We start from the raw sequence: 19,469 nt of genomic DNA, 5'->3' as shown, positions 1-19,469 counted from the left end.
TCTCGCCGGACTCCTCCGCTATCTTCTTGTAGCTCTTTTACTAGCGGAGGAGCCCGGCATTCTTCTCCGTCGCCGCGGCCTCTTCTTCCGACTTCGGAGGTCTTGTCCCCCTCTTCGGTTCTTCTGCCGGGCCACCGCGCCTTCTTATAGCTCTTTTACAGGCGGTGGCCCGGTCTTCTGTCGCCGCCGCCTTCCGTTCTTCTTCTTCTTCTTCTTCTCCTGAAGATGTTGACTCGACGTTCTCTCCGGCCGCAATGCCAGGGACGCGCTGCCACTTATATAGGGACAAGGGGCAGTGTCACATGGGTTGATGTCACATGGGTTGGTCACATGGGTTGATGTCACATGGCGCCAGTCCCAGCATCCTCCGGGACTGTGACATCGTAAGGGGGCGGGGTCACCATGTGACACCAACCCATGTGACACCGCCCCTTGTCCCTATATAAGTGGCAGCGCAGCGCGTCCCTGGCATTGTGGCCGGAGAGAACGTCGAGTCAACATCTCCAGGAGAAGAAGAAGAAGAAGAAGTACGGAAGGCGGCGGCGGCGACAGAAGACCGGGCCACCGCCTGTAAAAGAGCTATAAGAAGGCGCGGTGGCCCGGCAGAAGAACTGAAGAGGGGGAGAGGACCCCCGAAGTCGGTAGAAGAGGCCGCGGCGACGAAGAAGAATGCCGGGCTCCTCCGCTAGTAAAAGAGCTACAAGAAGATAGCGGAGGAGTCCGGCGAGAAGACCACCGAAGACGGAAGACCACCGGAGCTGTGCAATAAATTATTTTATCTTGTGTGTTGTGTTTTTTTTTGCACTTTATTTTACAGGTGAATGGGTAGGGGTACATTGTACCCCATACTCATTCACATAGGGTGGGGGGCCGGTATCCAGGGGCCCCCTTATTAAAGGGGGCTCCCGGATTCCGATAAGCCCCCCGCTCGCAGACCCCGACAACCAATGGCCAGGGTTGTCGGGAAGAGGCCCTTGTCCTCATCAACATGGGGACAAGGTGCTTTGGGGTGGGGGGGCCACGTGCCCCCCCTTCCCCAAGGCACCCCCCATGTTGAGGGCACGCGGCCTGGTATGGCTCAGGAGGGGGGGGGGCGCTCGCCCCTCCTTTCCTGGCTGGCCGGGTAGCGTGCTCGGAAAAGGGTCTGTTGTGGACTTTGGGGGGACCCCCACACCGATTTTTTTCGGCGTTGGGGTTCCCCTTTAAGTCCATACCAGGCGGCGGGGCCAGCGACGTCTCCTTCGCGGGCCCCGCCTACATGGAGACCCGCTCGAAATGAGCAGACTTTTCTCCGGGCGGGAAAAGTCCGTTCATTTCAAAAGTACGGCGGACTGGCATACGCACGGCCGGATTGTCCGCCGAAATGCGAGTCCGGCGGGAAGATTGGAGTGTAAAACTACATTCTAAATCCGCCGTACTTTCGGGTCAAAAAAGTATGCCGGAGGCTACACACGGGGGGATTGTCCGGCGGACTTGAGTTTGCCGGACTTTTCCACCCGCTTGTTTGATCGTGTGTACGCGGCATAAGATTTCCCTGCATTTGGCTCCATTCATCTTTCCATCAACTCTGACCATCTTCCCTGTCCCTGCTGAAGAAAAGCATCCCCACAACATGATACTGCCACCACCATATTGTTCAGGGTGATGTGCAGTGTAGTTTTCTGTTACACATAGTATTTTGCTTTTAAGCCAACAAGTTAAATGTTGGTCTCATCTGACCAGAGCACCTTCTTCCACATGTTTGCTGTGTCCCCCAAATGGCTTCTCGCAAACTGCAAATGGGACTTCTTATGGCTTTCTTTCAACAATGGCTTTCTTCTTGCCACTCTTCCATAAAGGCCAGATTTGTAGAGTACACGACTAGTAGTTGTCCTGTGGACAGATTCTGCCACCTGAGCTGTGGATCTCTGCAGCTCCTCCAGAGTTACCATGGGCCTCTTGGCTGCATCTCTGATTAATGCTCTCCTTCCCCAGCCTGTCAGTTTAGGTGGACAGCCATGTCTTGATAAGTTTGTAGTTGTGCCATACTCTTTCCATTTTTGGATGATGGATTGAGCAGTGCCCTGTGAGATGTTCAAAGTTGGGATATTTGTTTATAACCTAACCCTGCTTTAAACTTCTCCACAACTTTATCCCTGACCTGTCTGGTGTGTGCCTTGCCCTACATAGTTACATAGTTACTAAGGTTGAATAAAGACACCAGTCCATCCAGTTCAACCTGAGTGTCTACAATTGTCCCTATCCCTGTACATTTCTCACTCACATTGGTCCCTACCCTCAAGAAGCCCACAATCCAAGGTTCCCATTCATATACTAGGGCCAGTTTTGGACAGAAGCCAATTAACCTACCACCATGTCTTTGGATTGTGGGAGGAAACCGCAGTACCTGGAGGAAACCCACGCAGGACCTAGTCCATCGAAAAGTCCGGTCGTGTTTAAGTGGCATTAGCCAGTAGAAAATGGTTAAAGTTTGCTTGTTGGCACCACCATTGACAACATTAAAATCTGAAGAAAAAATGGCTTCACAAAGACATGTACAATTAAATAAAAATGAGCACAAAAAGTAAATTGTTACAATGCCCTAAATTATAATAAATTTTTCGGAGAAGAAGAATTCAGTTAAATGCTCACCTGAGTCCTTTCCTGCATCCTGTGAGAAATGTCTTTGGCTTCAAGAATTTCAAGCTCCTTTGCTTTAATGTCCCCTTTTAGCTGTTTGACTTCCAGCTGACTTGCTACCTCTTTGGCCTGACTAGTCTTCCTTTGATCTTGCTCTTTCTGCTGCAGCTGTTTTATCATTTCTGTAACAGACTGTTGCAAAGCCTTTCTTAAGTTTTCCTTTTCTTTAATATAATTGCTGTGAAGTTTGTTCGTCTTCATTGTGTACTCCTCTGTCAGCTTGTGGTTCTGGCTCTTGAGACTCTCTACCTCCTTGTTCAGAGCATGGATCTCCTTGTTAAGCTTTTCATTAAGTTTTTCTATGGATTTTTCTTGCTCACCTAGTGTCTGTTCCCTTCTTAGAGAATCAGCCTCCTCGGTCATTTGCTGAAGACGGGTTTCAAAATCAGTTTTCATAGACAGCATTTCCCTGGATAGAGCTGCGATCCTTTCTGCCTGCTCACACTGGGTCTTTAGCTCCCTCTCCTCTGTCTGCTTCTTAAACATTGCAAGGTCAGCTAGAGTCTGTTCCTTCACCATGTTGTTCTTCTCCAAGGCCTCCTCCAGGTTCTGGATCTGTAGCCGCAAGTTCTTTTCCTCCCCCGCCATGCTCTCATATTTGAGAACCTTTTCTTTTGTTTCATTGGATATTTGTTCTATTTCATTATGGTGACTTTCCTTAAGAGTTACAATGTTCGCTTCATATTCATCAACTTTGAGATTCAAAGCATAAATAACCTTTAAAAGACAAAAGAGTGTGTATTATTGTTAATTTGAATAGTATTACATGGTAATACAATAGTAAAAAGCTTTTAAGTGTCACTAAACCCACATCATAAAAAAACTATCAATAAAATGATGTATTACATGCTGTTTATACTCGGTCACTATGAGATTCACTATTCATTACTTTTTTGCAAAAAACCTGGTTGAGTCTTCTGCTCTCTATCTCCCCGTCTTGTCCATGTCCCCACTGCAGCTAGGGATTTTGCAGCTGTGGTAGCAACTCTACACATGCTCAGTTTTCAGTGAGTTTCTAGGCTGAGCATTTCCTCCCTATCACATCTGAGCAGCCCATGTGACTATAGAGAAATGTGGTGTATACACAGTGGTAAATGACAACGCACTCCCTCCCTACTCCTCCACGCCCACTAACCAGCTAAACACTATGGGGACGTGATATTATATGTAGATTGATGGAGGCTTTACTTCCCTCTAATTCTAAAACACAGTTTGGAGGGGCGTGACATAGCCTGTGATTGGCAGAAACCCACCCATACCATGTTATTTCCACAAAGAAATTAAAATTTGATTTCAAATATATATTTTTATGCCAAATTTAAAACAGTTTATTGATATTTTTTTTTTTTACTCTGTATTCCAAAGTCTGGTTTTTTTTTAACACGTGACCAACAGCAGAGGACTAAACGCTTCTCCTGCTTATGTTTCCCTTCAGACAGACTGGGAAAGAGTTGGGTAATGTGGCAGCTGTATTTTGTTTAGGAAAAAGGTACTTAGATTTCTTTTTATTAAAATAATTACAGTGCCATCATTCACATACAAAAATGATAAAAGAGACAATGCAAATTAAATAGTGTTTGTTAAGTATCACATAAAGTGGAAGTAAACCCATCGATTTAAACAGTTTCAAAAAATGGCATGCTGGGTATGCTAACTGCACATTGGCTGTGCTCTCAACCAAACTGTCAAACCACCCAATGGCTGGTGTCATAACGGATCACATTTGCAGCACCGTGGCAGCTGAAGATTAAACAGAGGCAAAGATGGCAGCTTCCGTGGATGAAAACGATAGGGGAGTTTACTTCCACTTTAAGGAACACCTCTATGTTGCTCTTCCACCAACCCACCAGCTGACAGTGATAATTAGAGCCACTTCTAGGACACAATGATCTGCACAGCATGGAAACTTCCCAATAGATATCAATGGACCAGATGCCAATCAGCTGGTGCTCAAACCAGGACTTTTTGTAGATCTTGGCACAGGCACACTACAATTGCCAGCCCCAGACATTTATTTTTATTGCTGCTGTCCTTGTAACTAATTAAAAGAGCACATGTATTTGCAAATTTAAAGTAGAACTAAAGGCAAAATGTTCTGGTTTTCCTTTTGGATAGAGTATAGGATTGGCATCTCATCCCTTTAAACCCAAACACATATTAATACACATGTTCTGTGGCTGATTACGGTGGAACTTAAACACACTCGGTGCCTTATCTGTATTAAATTAGCCTCAGAATCTGTGTAATTCATATGTGTTCTGGTTTAAAGGGATGAGGTGACAAACCTAATAGAGTAAAGTACACACGATACGAAAATCAGAAGTAAAATTTCATCTGACGAGCGATTTGACGATTCTCGGATCGTTAGTATGGTGCTTGCAACAGCCGATTCCAGTTTTTCGTCCAACAAAAACTGCATGTGCAGACTAGAAAATTTATGTCGTACGTGAACTCAACATACAATTTTCATGTAATTAGTATGGTTTTTGTCCAAAACAAATCGTAAGAACAAGACTATGCATGCTCAGAAACAAAAGAATACATACAAAACAATTAAAAACATTACTTCACTTCTGAAGTTGAATTCTGTCGTACAAGAATTTTCATATGGCGAGTAACCTCTTCACTTTTGAAGAGACTAGCATGCAACAAAAAAGGACAAACGGTTGTCCAAAAATCTGATCGTGTGTACAAGGCTTGAGGGAAGAATATGACAACTGTCAGGTTTGTTTTTGCCATCTTTGTCCCATTGAGGAGATTTCATTTCACATCTTGTCCTCTAGCCCAAGCAGGAAGTGAAAGGAAATCCCTCCAAAGTGAGGCAATCCCTGGCTGTCACCAGGGTCACCAGAAAACTCCATTGCGCCATTGTAAGATTTCTCTTCTACTCCTGTTCTGAGACAGCCCAAAATTTTGGATTGCCTTTTACTTTCAATTGTGATGGTAAACAAGACAAATGGAAAGAGTGAATCTTCCTATCAAAAACCTGACAGTTGTTATAATCCCTTTCTACTCTATCCAAAAAAAAAAAAGAAAAAGGGACTTAAGTTATAATCTTTTTATTTTGTCTTTATTTTTAACAATATAATGCACACATTTTCATTTTGTTGCTAGCCTCATTGTGTATTTAAGCATAGCTTTATCAGGTTAAAGCAGAGCTCCATACAAATATAAGATAAAAATTAATTACCATTTAAAGATAAAATAAAATAAAAAAACAGCTTTAGCTGAAGTGTTAACTTTCAAAAGTACTTTTTTCGGACTACACAAGTCAGCCTTCACATTTTGGTAAATATTTTATTATATCTTTTCCTGTGACAACACTGAAGAAATTACACTTTGCTACAATGTAGTGAGTGTACAGCTTGTATAACAGTGTAAATTTGTTGTCCCCTCAAAATTACTCAATACACAGCCATTAACAGCAATTAATGTCTAAACCGTTGGCAACAAAAGTGAGTACACCCAAAATTGGGCTCAATTAGCCATTTTCCCTCCCCTGTGTCATGTGACTCGCTAGTGTTACAAGGTCTCAGGTGTGAATGGGGAGCAGGTGTGTTACATTTGGTGTTATTGCTCTCACTCTCTTATACTGGTCACTGGAAGTTCAACATGGCAAAGAACCCTCTGAGGATCTGAAAAAAAGAATTGTTGAAAGATTGCCAAGACCCTGAAACTGAGCTGCAGCACTGTGGCCAAGAGCTTACAATGGTTTTACAGGACTGGATCCATGCAGAACAGGCCTCGCCATGGTCGACCAAAGAAGTTGAGTGCACGTGCTCAGCATCATATCCAGAGGTTGTCTTTGGGAAATAGACGTATGAGTGCTGCCAGCATTGCTGCAGAGGTTGAAGGGGTGGGGGGTCAGCCTGTCAGTGCTTAGACCATACCCCGCACACTGCATCAAATTGGTCTGCATGGCTGTCACCCCAGAAGGAAGCCTTTTCTAAAAATGATACACAAGAAAGTTTGCTGAAGGCAAGCAGACTAGTAAGGACATGGATTACTGGAACCATGTCCTATGGTCTAATGAGACCAAGATAAATGTGTTTAGTTCAGATGGTGTCAAGCGTGTGTGGCGGTAACCAGGTGTGGAGTACAAAGACAAGTGTCTTGCCTACTGCCAAGCATGGTGGTGGAAGTGTCATAGTATGGGGTTGCATGAGTGCTGCTGGCACTGGGGAGCTACAGTTCATTGAGGGAACCATGAATGCCAACATGTACTGTTGCATACTGAAGCAGAGTATGATCCCCTCCCCTTGGAGACTGGGCCGCAGGGCAGTATTCCAACATGATAATGACCCCAAACACACCTCCAATATAACCACTGCATTGCTAAAGAACCTGAGGGTAAAGACGATGGACTGGCCAAGCATGTCTGCAGACCTAAACCTTATTGAGCCACTGTGGGGCATCCTCAAATGGAAGGTGGAGGAGTGCAAGGTCTCTAAGATCCACCAGCTCCAGTGGCAACTTGTGAAGCTCTGGTGAACTCCATGCCCAGGAGGGTTAAGGCAGTGCTGTAAAATAATGGCGGCCACACAAAATATTGACACTTTGGGCCCAACTTGGACATTTTCACTTAGGGGTGTACTCACTTTTGTTGCCAGCAGTTTAGACAGTAATGGCTGTGTGTTATTTTGAGGGGACAGCAAATTTACACTGTTATACAATCTGTACACTTCACATTACACTACTTTACATAGTTACATAGTTACATAGTAGGTGAGGTTGAAAAAAGACACAAGTCCATCAAGTCCAACCTATGTGTGTCATTATATGTCAAAATTACATTGTATATCCCTGTATGTTGCGATCGTTCAGGTGCTTATCTAATAGTTTCTTGAAACTATCAATGCCCCTCGCTGAGACCACCACATGTGGAAGGGATTTCCAAATCTTTGCCGCTCTTACAGTAAAGAACCCTCTAAGTAGTTTACATTGTAGCAAAGTGTAATTTCTTCAGTGTTGTCACATGAAAAGATATAATAAAATATTTACAAAAATGTGAGGGGTGTACTCACTTTTATGAGATACTGTACATCAATAAACCTTGACCGTCCATGACCCTGTTGCCAGTTCACCAGTTTTCCTTTCTTGGACCTCTTTTGGTAGGTCCTGACCACTGCAGACCAAGAACATACTTCAAAAACTGCAGTTTTACAGATGCTCTGACCCAGTTGTCTAGCCATTACAGTTTGGCTCTTTTCAGAGTTGCTCAAATCCTTGCGATTGCCAATTTTCTCTTTCAGGGACAATATGTTCACTTGCTGTCTAATATATCTCACCCACTTTTAGGTGCCATTGTAACGAGATAATCAATGATCTTCACTACCTGAAAGTGGTCCTAATGTTACGGCTGATCAGTATATATTCCAGTAATACGTTGTCATATTTATGTTAATAGGTGGGACAAATAATCCACCTAATACAAAACAAAACTCTTGTAGGCTTGAGTCATTGTATACATGGTGTACTATGTGAACTTTGAATCCAGTTTAGTGTCAGCTCCAGTTCTGCCGCGTTGATTTTGCATCATACATCTCTAATTACATTGTCTTATTTTAATATGTCTGCCAATGGATATTTATTTTGAGCACAGTCTATGTTTATGGGTGTTACATATTTCAGCTTAGATGCTATTGTAAATTATGAAAATAAGTGGTTGGTTTTCTAAAACTGGAGAGTGAAAAATCTGGTGCAGCTGTGCAAAGAAATCAATCAGCTTCCATGTTTTTTTGTCAAAGCTTAATTGAACAAGCTGAAGATGGAAGCTGATTGGCTACCATACAGAGCTGCACCAGATTTTGCACTCTCTGGTTTTAGTAAATCAGTCCCTAAGTGTCTTTGTCTACAATTAACACAATAATCTTATCTAATGTTTGTCATGTAGTGGATTAATAATAAGAAATTGCATTGTTGGCATAAGTGTAATGGTTATATGCAGAGTGCGTTGAAACAGCAACAAGTCACAATTCTTCGTTTATTGAGTAATTTGGCTTACACCACCATTGAGGTTTCCATTGTTGCCTGTGTCTTTGGCACATATATATGTAGCCCTGATACAAAGCTTTAAGGGTATCTTTCGGTCACTTCTTTCATTGTAGGCTGGCCATACCTTATACAATTTTCTTCTTAATCAAATAATAACATTAACAAAAGAAATCCATAAAGTGCATAAATTCCAGAAGGCACTAGATTCTTAAATGTTCCCTATAACTTGACAAGTGCCAAACAGTCCCATAAATGAATAGTAGTGGTGAAAGTGATCTGAAGAAAGGACTTTAATGATCACACAAAGTCCTCCAACTCGCCCCAATGTGAATTTCACTCCCTGGATGAATTTGCCTCACATCTAAATGATTAGTAAAACGCGCTTGTATTAAATACCTTGCTCTGGTGTGCCTTCAGGTACACTGATGTTCAATCGAAATCCAAAAGCTTCCCATTCAGTGGTCCCTTTTATAAATCACTTCCCCATACTTTTGGCAATGAGGGGACTTTGGGACCAGATTGGACCCAGAATGGATTGACAGTAATGACTGTGACCTCCCTCAAAAGCCATGCTCCTTATGAACAATCAGAACGTGGATGCTCCTAGTGATCGGGGAAGGGGTCTAAGTGGAAAGGAGGGGATGGGGGGTGCGCAATATGGGATCGGATGTTTAGCTTTCCACTCAGACACCTCCGAACACAAGGAGCATCTGTGTTTTGATTGTTCATAGGAAACATTTTTTCATTAGAGAGTGGTGGAGCACTTCGGGTTATCAACTAAAGTGAGAGAACTGCACTCTGTGTCCTATCTTCACATCACTTTCATCACTACTATCCATTTATGGGACTGTTTCTCTTATCCTGGTTTCACAAGAAAAAAAAAACTCTGTAAGGGCTTTTGTAGACTGGCTTTTATTTGCATGAAATGGGTTTTGCAAACCCACACAGATCTATGGGAATGTGAAACTTGCTTTAAGCATGTCAGAAAGGGGTCAACTGCAGGACAGATGCACCTGCTAATGGATGTTGAATGATCTCAAACGCGTATCAAACTGATGCCATTGACATAGGACCTAATGAGTGTGGCACTTGTAATATAATATAGTTAGGCCTTTTTCATATGGGGCGGATCCGTGATGATCCGCCCCGTGGATATCCGCTTTCTCCGCGGGGGCGCTCCGCCCAGCTAAGCAGGAAGTTGACAGTTGTCTCTGCACACTTTGCAGGGACAGACCTGTCAGAGCGCCGCTCTCCCCATGGGAGATTGGGTGACGACGGACCATAGAGTCCATCATCACCCGATCCGATGACGGATGGAAAAGTAGGCTTTTAATCCGTCACACTTTTTCGGATCGGAGCGGGTCGGATGTCAGAGGACATGTCACCGCTGACATCCGACGCTCCATAGAGGTCTATGAAGCATCCGTTCAGGTCCGCCTAAAAAACTGACAGGCAGACCTGAACGGATCGGTCGTGCAAAAGAGCCCTAAGTCAGGTTGAAGAAAGACACAAGTCCATCTAGTTCAACCAAAAAAAAAATACAATCCCATATACACAATCCTTCACCCACAGCTGATCCAGAGGAAGGCGAAAAACCCCAGCAAAGCATGCTCCAATTTGTTACAGCAGGGGACGAAAAAGGCAATCATATCTTCCCTGGATCAACTTTACCTACACATGTTAGTACTCAGTTATATTATGTACATTTAGAAAATAATCCAGGCCTTTTTTTAAAGCAATCTACTGAGCTGGCCAGAACCATCTCTGGAGGGAGTCTATTCCACATTTTCACAGCTCTTACTGTGAAGAAGAAACCTTTCCGGAATCCTTAAATGGATTTTTACCAAAACCATATAATATGAGGTCAAACCTAAATTCTTTCAATTTGTATGCAATCAGGTAGACCCTTGCACTACATAGTTAAAGGTAAATCTAAAGGACATTGAATAATACTGTAGCGGCCATAACCCTTGGCAGGGCGGCCTTAACTTTTTGGCTTACCGGTTACCTCCGCTTGGCTGGTTCTTCCACGTCTAGGGGTTCCCAGAGTTAGTACCCAACAACTTTGGACGCTGACACCATAAAAGTCCTTTAGAAAAGGTTTTTATTTGCAGGGGTAACATCCAACAACACAGTCTCGTATAGGAACAGAGGGCAAGGGTGAAGAAACTCAGGCACCTTAAACTGCTAATATCAGAAAGTCTCTAATACCACCCAGAGAGTAGCCACTCGCAGCTGGGCGCTTCAAGGCTGAACAAATCTCTAGCCAGAGATTATGGCAGTCAACACTTTGATCCAGAACCTGTGAAATCTTTGACCTTGAGTAACTGGTAACAGAAGTGAATAGGAACCTTTTTCCTCAGTACCTGGAACGTTCTCTGTCTCCTTGGCAGTACTGGAAAAAGCATGAATTCGTCAGTGTCCTTCACAACTCAGCAACCAGGCACTTCTCAGGATGCCAGCTTGTCGGCCCTCCTCCAAAGAGTCCTCCCCCGATCGCTTACACAAGCTGCAGTGCCCCTCCAAGCCGAGAGCACACCCGGACGCCTTGAATCCTCCCTCAGTTACTGCGCCTCGGACAAGGCGGATCTATTTTAGGTTAGCCAACCGAAGCATGTTGCGGAGCGAGAAATGCTCCTGTGACCAGGACCCCTCATGGGGCTACCCCGGTCCAGAATCAGGAGCAGACCGCTAGGGCTTCACGAACGAACGAGAACACCTGACTTCAACATCTTAAGTACCCTTCCCCAGACTCCTCAGCGGGGCCCGGCGCACCCACTGATTAACTCCGGGGAAGCTGATACCCAAAACGTCCAACCAGATCTGGTTCTGAGCCTGTCATGTGCACCTAACTGTACACATGACCAGGCAGAACTCTAACACAGCCCAGCCAAACGGATGTCAAAGTTAAACCTACACAATTAACCCTCAGAACCCCTTTACTGTTCTGAGGCAAAAAATAAATTTGTACATGACAGACACTTTGTCCAGTGTCATCGCTACAATACATTTGTATAATGATTGGACAGCTTTAATCCCTGCCCTAGAGTGGCTTGCAAGCTTTCTGAGTTGTCTGATACAGTTTTACAGACAAATTGTCATACTCTGTTTTTAGGCCTTTCTATTTTGATCTTCCCTTTTAAAGTAAACCTGTCATTAACCAACAAAATGAAGAACAGACCTCTACAGGTGCCTAAAAAACACCTTTCTTTATTTTTCAAAGCATCTCCTATTTTCCCGGAAATGCACACTTCACTATGCATCAGGGGCTCACATGTTGCTTTTTTTTTTTAACTCAATTGTTTCTTTTTATTGAAACTTTCAGGAAGGAGTAATGTTCAGACAGGAGAAAAGCAAGAGGGGGCATCTTCACATGTTGTATAAACATTGGAAAGTAATTGCAATTACTCCATTGAATAATGTAGGAGATAAATTATAACCAAATGGTAATACCTCCTTAGTCCTAGTCCACCACTAATTGTATACAGAGTTCTGCAAGATTTTGGGCATCCCATTAGGTTTTCACACATTTCTTTTGCTAGCCTTAATGATTTATAATTTCGCTTTAAAGCAGTTGTCTGCAAACTGCAGCCCGTGGGCAGAATTCAGCCCTTTGCTGGCCCTCAGGGCACTATTCCTCCCAATGACACCAACGATGGAGCGCTATTCCTCCTAATGACACCAATGATGGAGCACTATTCCTTCAATACCAACCACAGGACAGGACAATATTCCCAGTCCTACTGACTAGAGCTGCTATGTCTTTTCTTTATACTTCCATTGAACACCAAGTCAAAGGCATTGTTTACTCCCTTGGGATTCTGGGGCATTTACTACACCTGCTAATGTCTGAAGAATAATAAACTGGCCCTTGTTTAGAAAGTCTGGAGACCCCTACTTTAAAGGGTCACTTTACGTCGCCTTCAGCGTTTTTGGTGTATTTTAGGTAATACTAAGCACCAAGGTCTCATAACATAGCAATGTTGTATATCTGGAGTGTACATTCTCTGACTCAAAAACTAGGGTTCCCAGAACACAAGATTATCATCAAGAACAACATTTTGAATATTAGGGTAGTCTGGTGAACTCTAGCTACATCTTGGTTAAAGAAGTAGGTTGTGATCATTTCAAAGTCTTAAAAAAACACAAGTCAAAATATGCATGCACAGTAGTATTATGTTTAATATCTCCATTTGTAATCACTGAGATTACTGTGTACATTCTAGGCACTAAGTTGGAACACATGTTTATTCCATTAGAGACGTCTCGTCTCCTCTTGTTTTATTCATAGTCTGTTAAACCACGTGGAACTCTCCAGCTATTAGCTCAGTAACAGTATGTATATCATATTGGATTCTTTTAAAGCAGAACTCCAGGTATGGTATATATGGCATACTTATAAAGTGTTTTGTAAATTGCGGCAGTGCCAATGGAACAACCCCCTGTCGTCAGTGTGCACAGGGGAAGCTGCTTGGCACAGGACCCAAAAGATTGCAGCTATCACTGTAATAGCACCAACTACTATACAGTGATTGTCAGCTTAACTAACAGCCCCTCAGGTATGAGATATGCACACATACATAATAATACCAATCAATGGCTGCCCATCTATAGGGGTTGTACGGGCTTAAAAAGATTATTTTTTAAAAGGCCCTTTAAAAAATAAAATAGAAAAAAATTTCCTTTAAGTGCACTGTGTTCGGGCACTATGGGATGCACCACGGCAATGCAATCATGAGATTGCAGACAAGGCGCTTCATTTGCAGGATTTTTACCTGTTTTGTGGTGCATTCCATCCACCAAACAACGTCCTAATTTGTTCTTTGAGTTAAGACCTTACATCCGGTTTCCCTGTGCCAGGGAAACCGAAAGTGATATCAGTAGCTCCGTGGAACGCACGCCCGAGCGGAGCTGGTAAGTAAGGCTCTAAGGCTGCAAAATAGGTGAACTGCGAGTGCCATGCTTGGAGCTCGCAGTCCACTCAGCTGTGTTAGGAAAGTGAATGAGTAACATCCATACTCTGTATCTACACAGTATCAGCTGTCACCTACAGTGACAAAATCTCACAACACCATGCAGGGTTTCCTTGAATGAGTTCCCCATGATGCTTTCCAAGCCTCTTCACAGTCCCTGGCTCATGAAGAGTAACCTCCGGTACTTCATCTCAGAACTCCATCCTTCTCCTCATGCCTCCAGGCAATAAAGGACTCTCTCTCTGGCAGATCCTCTCCCATGCCCCCAGGCAGCAAACAGGATCTCTCTGGCAAAGCCTTGAGCAAATGACCAGGCCTCAGACTTCAGGCCTCAGTCAACACAGCTGTTCCTCAAACATCCACACCGGACTGAAGTCTGCGTGGCAGGACTCCGATCACCTGACTTCCTCCAAACTTAAAATGTATACTCTTTCCCAGCATGTTCAGTGGCCATGAAACTGTGGATCAGCTGAAAGAGATATACATACAGTATTCATAACTCACTGCAGATCATCATATGAATGCCAAAGGCAACAGTACCACCTATTGACATAAGTGAGGAGCTACAGTTAAACTAGGCTTAGGAGAAAACCAAAATAATCATAAAGTCTATAAATCAGCCAGGTTAGTTACCAACCAGCACAGCTACATTTACCAGCAGCCCCTGTTTAAGGCAAGGGTGCTGCATACAACTTGGCAAGTTTGGCTAGGATGCTTTTAAGAAGTAAACTTAGATTATAAAGGCTCTCACGTTTGACCACACCACTGGCAGACTGAATACCAGATCCTCTACTGGCCAGTGGTTTAGATAGGGACTTAAACAGCAGACAGGCAATACTGTTTAATGCACCCCCTGGTGTTCTTTGTAAGACTTATTCTTTACTGTGTTTATTTAATTGCCATTTGCCAGATCTCATCTGTCCAGTGCATTTAGCAAGGACCTTTCAGAGGTGATAAGAGGGAATGAGAGTGTCTTAGACCCTGACTTAAAGTGGAATAAAAGCCGAACATTTATGTTCCCTCCTCCCACCTATACTGCCTACTATATGTAAAAAAGATCTGTATACTTACCATTTTTAGTCCGGTCCGGTCTCACGTGATCATGCAGCTTTGGCTTAGTGTGTCGTGGAGCACTCAACAACGGCTGGAAATTCCCAAGCCGTGAGATCACCCATTGGCTCCTATAGCCCAGCCATTTATGTTCCCTCCTCCCACCTATACTGCCTACTATGTGTAAAAAAGATCTGTATACTTACCATTTTTAGTCCGGTCCGGTCTCACGTGATCATGCAGCTTTGGCTTAGTGTGTTGTGGAGCACTCAACAACGGCTGGAAATTCCCAAGCCGTGAGATCACCCATTGGCTCCTATAGCCCAGCCATTGTTAGGGCTCACTTATTTCCCCTGCAGCTGCTACTCGCTGACATAGGGGAGCTAATGCTGCAGGAACAGGTGACCAGACTACCTCTCCTACCGGACTACTTATGTGACTGGACTACCTATACTGTCTACCCTTTTTTTTTTACACATGGTAGACAGGATAGGTAGGAGAAGGAGGCAGGGAACTTTTTAAGAATAGTTAGCGATAGGTTCAAATTGCATTTAACAGTTGTTTGTTCTCATGTTCATATTGGGTTAACTCTGTCATTGCTTTAATATATCTTATGGTAATATTTTTGTTGCAATGAATGCTCTGGCATCTTTAAGTGGTAAATAATTAAATGCAAAATTTCACATTTATCTAAACAAAAAAAATATCTGTCATTTTTACAAACAATTCTACACTAATCTCAAAACAGGGGAAGGACAATAAAAATGCGCTACTCAATTCCTTCCACCTCAGCGCTACAGATTCAAGGATCACACTCAACATATATTAATTATTGGTTTGCACCTAAAACAGCAGCTACTTCAAAGACAATGTCTTAATAAAAACATGTAAATGATTAACCACTTGCTTACTGGGCACTTAAACCCCCCTCCTGCCCAGACCAATTTTCAGCTTTCAGCGCTGATGCACTTTGAATGACAATTGTGCGGTCATACAACACTTTACCCAAATGACATTTTTATCATTTTTTTCCCACAAATAGAGCTTTCTTTTGGTGGTATTTAATTACAGCTGGGAGTTTTATTTTTTGCTAAACAAACAAAAAAAGATGCAAAAAAAAAAAATCATGTTTAATAGTTTGTTATAAAATTTTGCAAACAGGTCATTTTTCTCCTTCACTGAAATGCGCTGATGAGGCGGCACTGGTGGGCACTGATAGGCTGCACTGGTGGGCACTGATAGGCTGCACTGGTGGGCACTGATAGGCACAGTTAAGGCGGCACTTAAGGCGGCACTAATAGGCACAGATAAGGTGGCACCGATAGGCACAGATAAGGCAGTACTGATGGGCACAGATAAGGCAGCACTGATGGGCAAAGATGGGCACAGATAAGATAGCACTGATAGGTGGCACTGATGGGTGGCATAGATGGGTGGCACTAAGGGGCACTGATAGGTACCACTGATAGATGGGACTGATGGGCACTGATAGGTAGCACTGATAGGTGGCTCTGGTAGATGACACTGATGGGCACGGATATGTGGCACTGAGGTACAGCACTGTTGTTGAGGCAGATTGTGGGCACTGATAGGTGGCACTGTGGGCACTGATAGGTGGCACTATGGGCACTGATTGGTGGCACTGTGGGCACTGATGGGTGGCACATTTTTAATATTTAGGTGGCACTGGCAGGGGGCAGGTGGGCACTGATGAGCTGGCCGTAATCGGGACTGAAGTCCCTCTCACGGTCGCCGGTGATCGGCTTTTTTTTCTCTCCTTGCGCTGTCAGTGCGAGGAGGAAAAATAGCCGATTACCGGCTCTGTTGTGTCACATGATCAGCTGTCATTGGCTGACAGCTGATCACGTGGTAAGGGGTGGGGTCGACCCCTTGCTCCGATCCGTGATCAGGCGAGTCTCATATACTCGCTGATCACAGAGCAGGCCGCTCGTGCAGGGGACGACGTCAATAGATGTAGTCCCGGCAAAGCAGGTCCGCACTGTAGCCGTCATTCGTCTATAGCGCGGATCTCCAGTGGTTAAAAAAACTTTTTTGAATTATAAAAAGATAATCAAATTTCAATAATCAAAGCAGCGCTCCAGTCAACATAACGCATTGACATACATATACATAATTACATATACATATTGTATATATCAAATAGTGCTGCTACAACATTAATATGCTTATACAACATGTGCTGATAAATAGAGTAAGTCCATGAGAAGGCAATAGAGGGTGAGTTTTGTGGATGTTAGTAGATGTTAGTAGATAGCAAGTGCACTCCACACCAAAATCCTCCACACGGTGCTTCCACACGTCCCCCTAAGGGATTTAACTCACCAGAAAGACGAGTTTAATGGACCTTACTCCAACTCTCAGATTAGCGCCTCCACTCCTGATTCACAGTTCCATCATCCAGTGATAGCAGCAATACATAAAAAGAAACAAGCTCCACATCAAGTAGATCCGTTTTTTTTGTTTTATTTAAAAAAAGGATAAAAGCAGTTCTTCTCTTGGCCAGTGTAATCAACACTTAGCACTGCCAATAGTTCATTAAAACATGCAATGCCCATAAAACACAGCTGACCTCACAGCAAACCGCACAGTCTGATGTCACCTGCAGTCTTACACTCTTACACTAGAACACCTAGAGGGGGTCCTAATACCCGAGGCAGAGGGAGAGGGGGACAAATAAGAAACTCACAAAACCCCATGCATAACAATAACTATGCAGTCCCTATGAGCCATAGATACGAACCGTTATGGGATTATAATGTGGACAACGGAAATTGCATGCCTCGTCCTTTTTTAGGGAGGGGCAGAGGGGGAAAATGGAGGGGTCGAGGGACCCCGAATTACAGAGATCAACCGTGGTATCCCCCTGTATCTACGAGACACGTAGACCACCAATGGAGGGAACAACCTTATTGACAGGGACCACCCGATCAAGTACAAGGACAAAAGGGAGACGTACTTGGGGCTGTAGGGCAGGAACCCGGACCCCAAAAAAGAAGGAGGGAAACAGAATGAGTGGGATCTTTAACCTAAGAGGTGAAACACTGTCTCATAAAGAAATCAATATATTGCATCAAGGCCTCAAATGTGGTCTGAAAAGACCGGTGAGGAAGTTTGATGCATATATTGATGTTCATAAGTTTATGAGAAAGATTAGTATAAAAAAACATTTTCTGAATAAAACATCTAATCCAGTTGGTCAAAGTGGTGGTATGTCCGTGGCAGTGGACAGTGGTTTAAATCATTGTTTAATCCACCAAATACTGCCACACAGCATTTGGAGGTTTTTAAGAGTCTGGTCCTGTGTGATCTAGAAACAGTAAAACTCCAAAAAAATATAAACCCCAAGCACATTAAACAAGGAATAAAAAACCTTGAGTCCAGAAAGGGACTTATAATCAGACCTGCGGATAAAGGAGGAGGGGTAGTGGTTATGTCTAAACAAAATTATATTGATCAGGTAGTTTAATTATTATCAGATGAGGATACTTATCAGAGATTGGAGGGCGATCCCACTAATCAATATAGAATGGAATTGGAAGCATTGATTGATGTTGGATATCGGACATATGTGTTGACAGTAAAGGAAAAAAGGTATCTAATACCTAGCTTTAGTCGGATACCTACTATTTATACCCTCCCAAAAATACACAAAGACCCCCTGAACCCCCCACCAAGACCCATTGTGAATGGGATTGGCTCAGTCTCGGCTAGGTTGGGTGAATACGTGGACACCTTCTTACAGGCAAGTGTAACGTCTACTAAGGCCTATTTGAAAGACACCAAAAATCAGCTTCAAGAATTGCAGGGGGTTTCCTTAAGTAATTATGAAGAGGTGTACTTGGTTACATCTGATGTAGCAAGTCTTTATACAATAATCCAACATGAAGATGCGCTACTTGCCCTTAATTGGGCATTAAGTAAAAGGGATGATTTACCCCATGCACAAAAGGTGTTTCTGAGGAACGCATTCGAATTTTGTTTGTGTCACAATTATTTTTGGTTAGGGGGCAATTTCTATACCCAGAGGAGGGGAGTGACTATGGGCACAAAATTTGTGCGAGCCTTGCGAACCTCTTCATGGGGGGAATGGGAGGACAAAGTGGTGTTCCACAATAGGAGGATAGAATTGTTGTTTTATAAACGCTACATTGATGACCTGATCCTCATATGGGCAGGTACTGAGGCTTCATTAATCGCCTATTTGGAACAGCTCAATAATAATGTAAATAACATCAAGCTGTCCAATGTATGGAGTAAGGAACAGGTCAAATTTTTAGATGTCACCATTGTCCGGGTGGGGGACCAGCTGCAGACGAGAGTCTACTTTAAAACCACGGATAGGAACAGCTACCTCCCTATACACAGTGGTCATCATCCTCTTTGGTTGAGGAATATTCCTAAAGGGCAGATGATGAGAGTAAGGAGGAATTGCTCCACCTTAGAGGATTTTGATGAACAGGCGACTGTACTGAAAAATAGATTTATAGATAAGGGTTATGAGAGCTCCCACCTCGATTCTGTGATGGAGGAAGTTAGATCAACCCCTCGTGATGTCTGTTTGAGAAATACACCAGCTAGTACAAATAATACTGACCACGCGTGGGGCTTCATAGCTTCGTTCCATTCACAGTACAGAGAAGTTGAGAATATCTTTAAGACGCATTGGCATGTGCTATGTTTGGACTTTGACTAATGTGATACCTCCAAAGCCCAAGTTTATTTACCGGAGAGCCCCAAACTATGGAGATTTTA

General features: G+C 43.4%; 1 protein-coding gene across 1 annotated transcript in view; it reads right to left on the bottom strand.

The window, feature by feature from the left end:
* The window catches only part of FAM184B (family with sequence similarity 184 member B), a 152,721-nt gene that overhangs the window by 53,701 nt on the left and 79,551 nt on the right, over positions 1-19,469 (bottom strand). Inside the window, exon 2 of the mRNA XM_077477729.1 lies at positions 2,632-3,396. Coding sequence (XP_077333855.1) covers positions 2,632-3,396 — 765 coding nt within the window. The remainder of the gene's footprint in view (positions 1-2,631; positions 3,397-19,469) is intronic.

The sequence above is a fragment of the Lithobates pipiens genome, unplaced genomic scaffold, assembly GCF_037356315.1.
Source record: "Lithobates pipiens isolate NorthernLeopardFrog02 unplaced genomic scaffold, aLitPip1_a1.2 Scaffold_13, whole genome shotgun sequence".
Lineage (NCBI taxonomy): Eukaryota > Metazoa > Chordata > Amphibia > Anura > Ranidae > Lithobates > Lithobates pipiens.
Note: the sequence above shows the minus strand (reverse complement) of the source record. Positions and strands in the feature narration are given on the sequence as shown.